We start from the raw sequence: 2189 nt of genomic DNA on the forward strand, positions 1-2189 counted from the left end.
AGATCATTTTTCCAAAGACCCCAAATAACAATCTTCAACCTTTTAACACAAAGCTAGCCCTCTAACTGGATACCAACCCCGAGACCACCACAAATTTTCAGGTCCCGAAGGTGGTCTCGAATTGGAGGGCGAACTGTATTGATATACAAATTAAAACTTTTATGACAACTTTGAGCAATAACCATCTAAAAATATATAATTGTGTTTGCATAATAATCGGATATTAAGCAAGCACGTTAAATAAGGCTACTGTATTATATTGTTTGTTCTGTTTCATGTTCCATAGAATATTTGGTTAAGGAACACCAGTATCTGTATTGTTAGACATAATCCGTTTACGATTGTACCAGATCAATGCAGTAATCACCAAAATTACAACGATGATACCGAGAACAACAAGAACGATAGTTAGGGTGGGTGTGTCTTCCTTATTTGGACTGTCGTCGTGGTCTCCTGGATCAGGTCCTTTCGTTGGGCTCTCGGGCAAAATGCTTTTTATTTCAACGGTTACTGTGAACGGCTTATCAAACTCATTATAAGCTACCCCACACGATATCGTCTCTAAAAGATCTTGCTGTCCAAAATTTAAAATAGTCATAACATTTCCCACCGCATTAACACTAAATCGCCCACTGGCCAGACTAGTAGTAAACGAGAGAATTTTCAGTGGGAGATCTCCAACAGCATTACAGTTAAACTTGACATAAGTGCCAAACTTCACTAATCCATCAGGAATTATATCAATAATTGGTTCTATGGGGAATGGTATAACTTGACATGATTCTTTAATATCTAACACTGGAATGTCAATCTCGCAACGGAACGTTTCTCCGCGATCAGGTTCTTGAAGGGTTAGCTGTAGATCTAACGTATCCACTTCTGTCATATTGGAATTGACTACCTCACCCCTGAACCATGTGATGTCTGGTTTAGGGTCTCCCCCCGGGGCCGAACATTCAAGTGACACGCTATTTCCTATGACTGGGAATATGATGGTACTTGCGTAAACTATATTGCAGACAGGAGAACTGGGCTTAGTTATGACATCGATGAAGGCAGAAGCGAGGTACACGTTTGCGCTCCCATCTCCACGATTATCCGCATATCCACAGTCATATTCCCCTTCATCGGCGTAGCTAAGATTTCGTATGGTTAAGTTATACCATTCATTATCGTCAACGGTAAGCGTGTACCTCATCCGTTTGGCGGCATTCGTTGTTGCGAGTGTAGAATCCCGTGTTAATATCTCGTTTGAATCTTTATGAAACCAAACGATCTGTTCGTTAAGCAAATTAACAAACTGACAGCTTAATGTAACATCGTTACCAGTTAATCCAGTGAAGTTGTCCGGAGTTTGAAGAACAGCCGCTGCTGTTATGGAATCGAGCAAACAGCACTTGAATAAGAACACAACAACTAAAATCGACGACATTGCTTTGATGTATCCAAACAAACACTAGTACAGTCTGATGAAAACGAACAATACAGTAAATTCCGGTCGCAATTATTCATGAAGTTGCAAATCCCTTTTCTAGGATTTATTGTCAGGGTTGAATCCCACGTCACCGATTGTAACTGCCATCAAAAACTAACAATACGATAATAAGTCTACGATTGTAGGTTAAAAAATATTCAATGACGTGCCAAAAATATCACTGTATTCTACTTAAAATTCTTAGGCACATCGGACTAAGCAGAAAAATGACATCAGGAAACGTTTAGAAAAAAAGGACATGACCTCAAAGGCCTAACTGACATGTCATAGGCCTATCGGTACAGTATTGTTTTGTGTAGTTTTAGTACCGTCTTGAACTTTACAGATAAATTATATCGTGGGATTTCCCTAGTGATTTTTATCGACTGGACGATCACGATTTTTGCCGACGTGAAAATGTAGGGGACAAGACTGGCGTCTAAAACGGGCCCCCACCTGTTCTGCTAGTGCCACAGTTTCAGGCACGGAAGATACGGGGGGGGGGGGTGGCGTTTTGCCATAAAATTTTAAATGTGAAGCACTACCCATTTATATATTCTGAAAATGTTGTGCCCCCCCCCACCCACGTTTGAAAAATTCTGGAAAAAGATAGCAGCACAGGATGATTTACAATTTGAATGTACGGTACAAATTAGGATCAATAAATTAATCGGTATATCAATTCAATAAATAAGGAATTAATTAAGTTACCTAT

General features: G+C 39.7%; 1 protein-coding gene across 1 annotated transcript; it reads right to left on the bottom strand.

Annotated features, from left to right (window-relative positions):
• Positions 1 to 6: 6 nt before the first annotated feature.
• LOC117105884 (peroxidasin-like) lies at positions 7 to 1701 on the bottom strand. Its single transcript, XM_033247191.1, has one exon. It carries the CDS (start codon positions 1430 to 1432, stop codon positions 296 to 298), a length of 1137 nt encoding a protein of 378 aa, XP_033103082.1. The 5' UTR covers positions 1433 to 1701; the 3' UTR covers positions 7 to 295.
• Positions 1702 to 2189: the final 488 nt, after the last annotated feature.

The sequence above is a fragment of the Anneissia japonica genome, unplaced genomic scaffold, assembly GCF_011630105.1.
Source record: "Anneissia japonica isolate Jap-2015-1 unplaced genomic scaffold, ASM1163010v1 scaffold140231_len2189_cov118, whole genome shotgun sequence".
Classification (NCBI taxonomy): Eukaryota; Metazoa; Echinodermata; class Crinoidea; order Comatulida; family Comatulidae; genus Anneissia; species Anneissia japonica.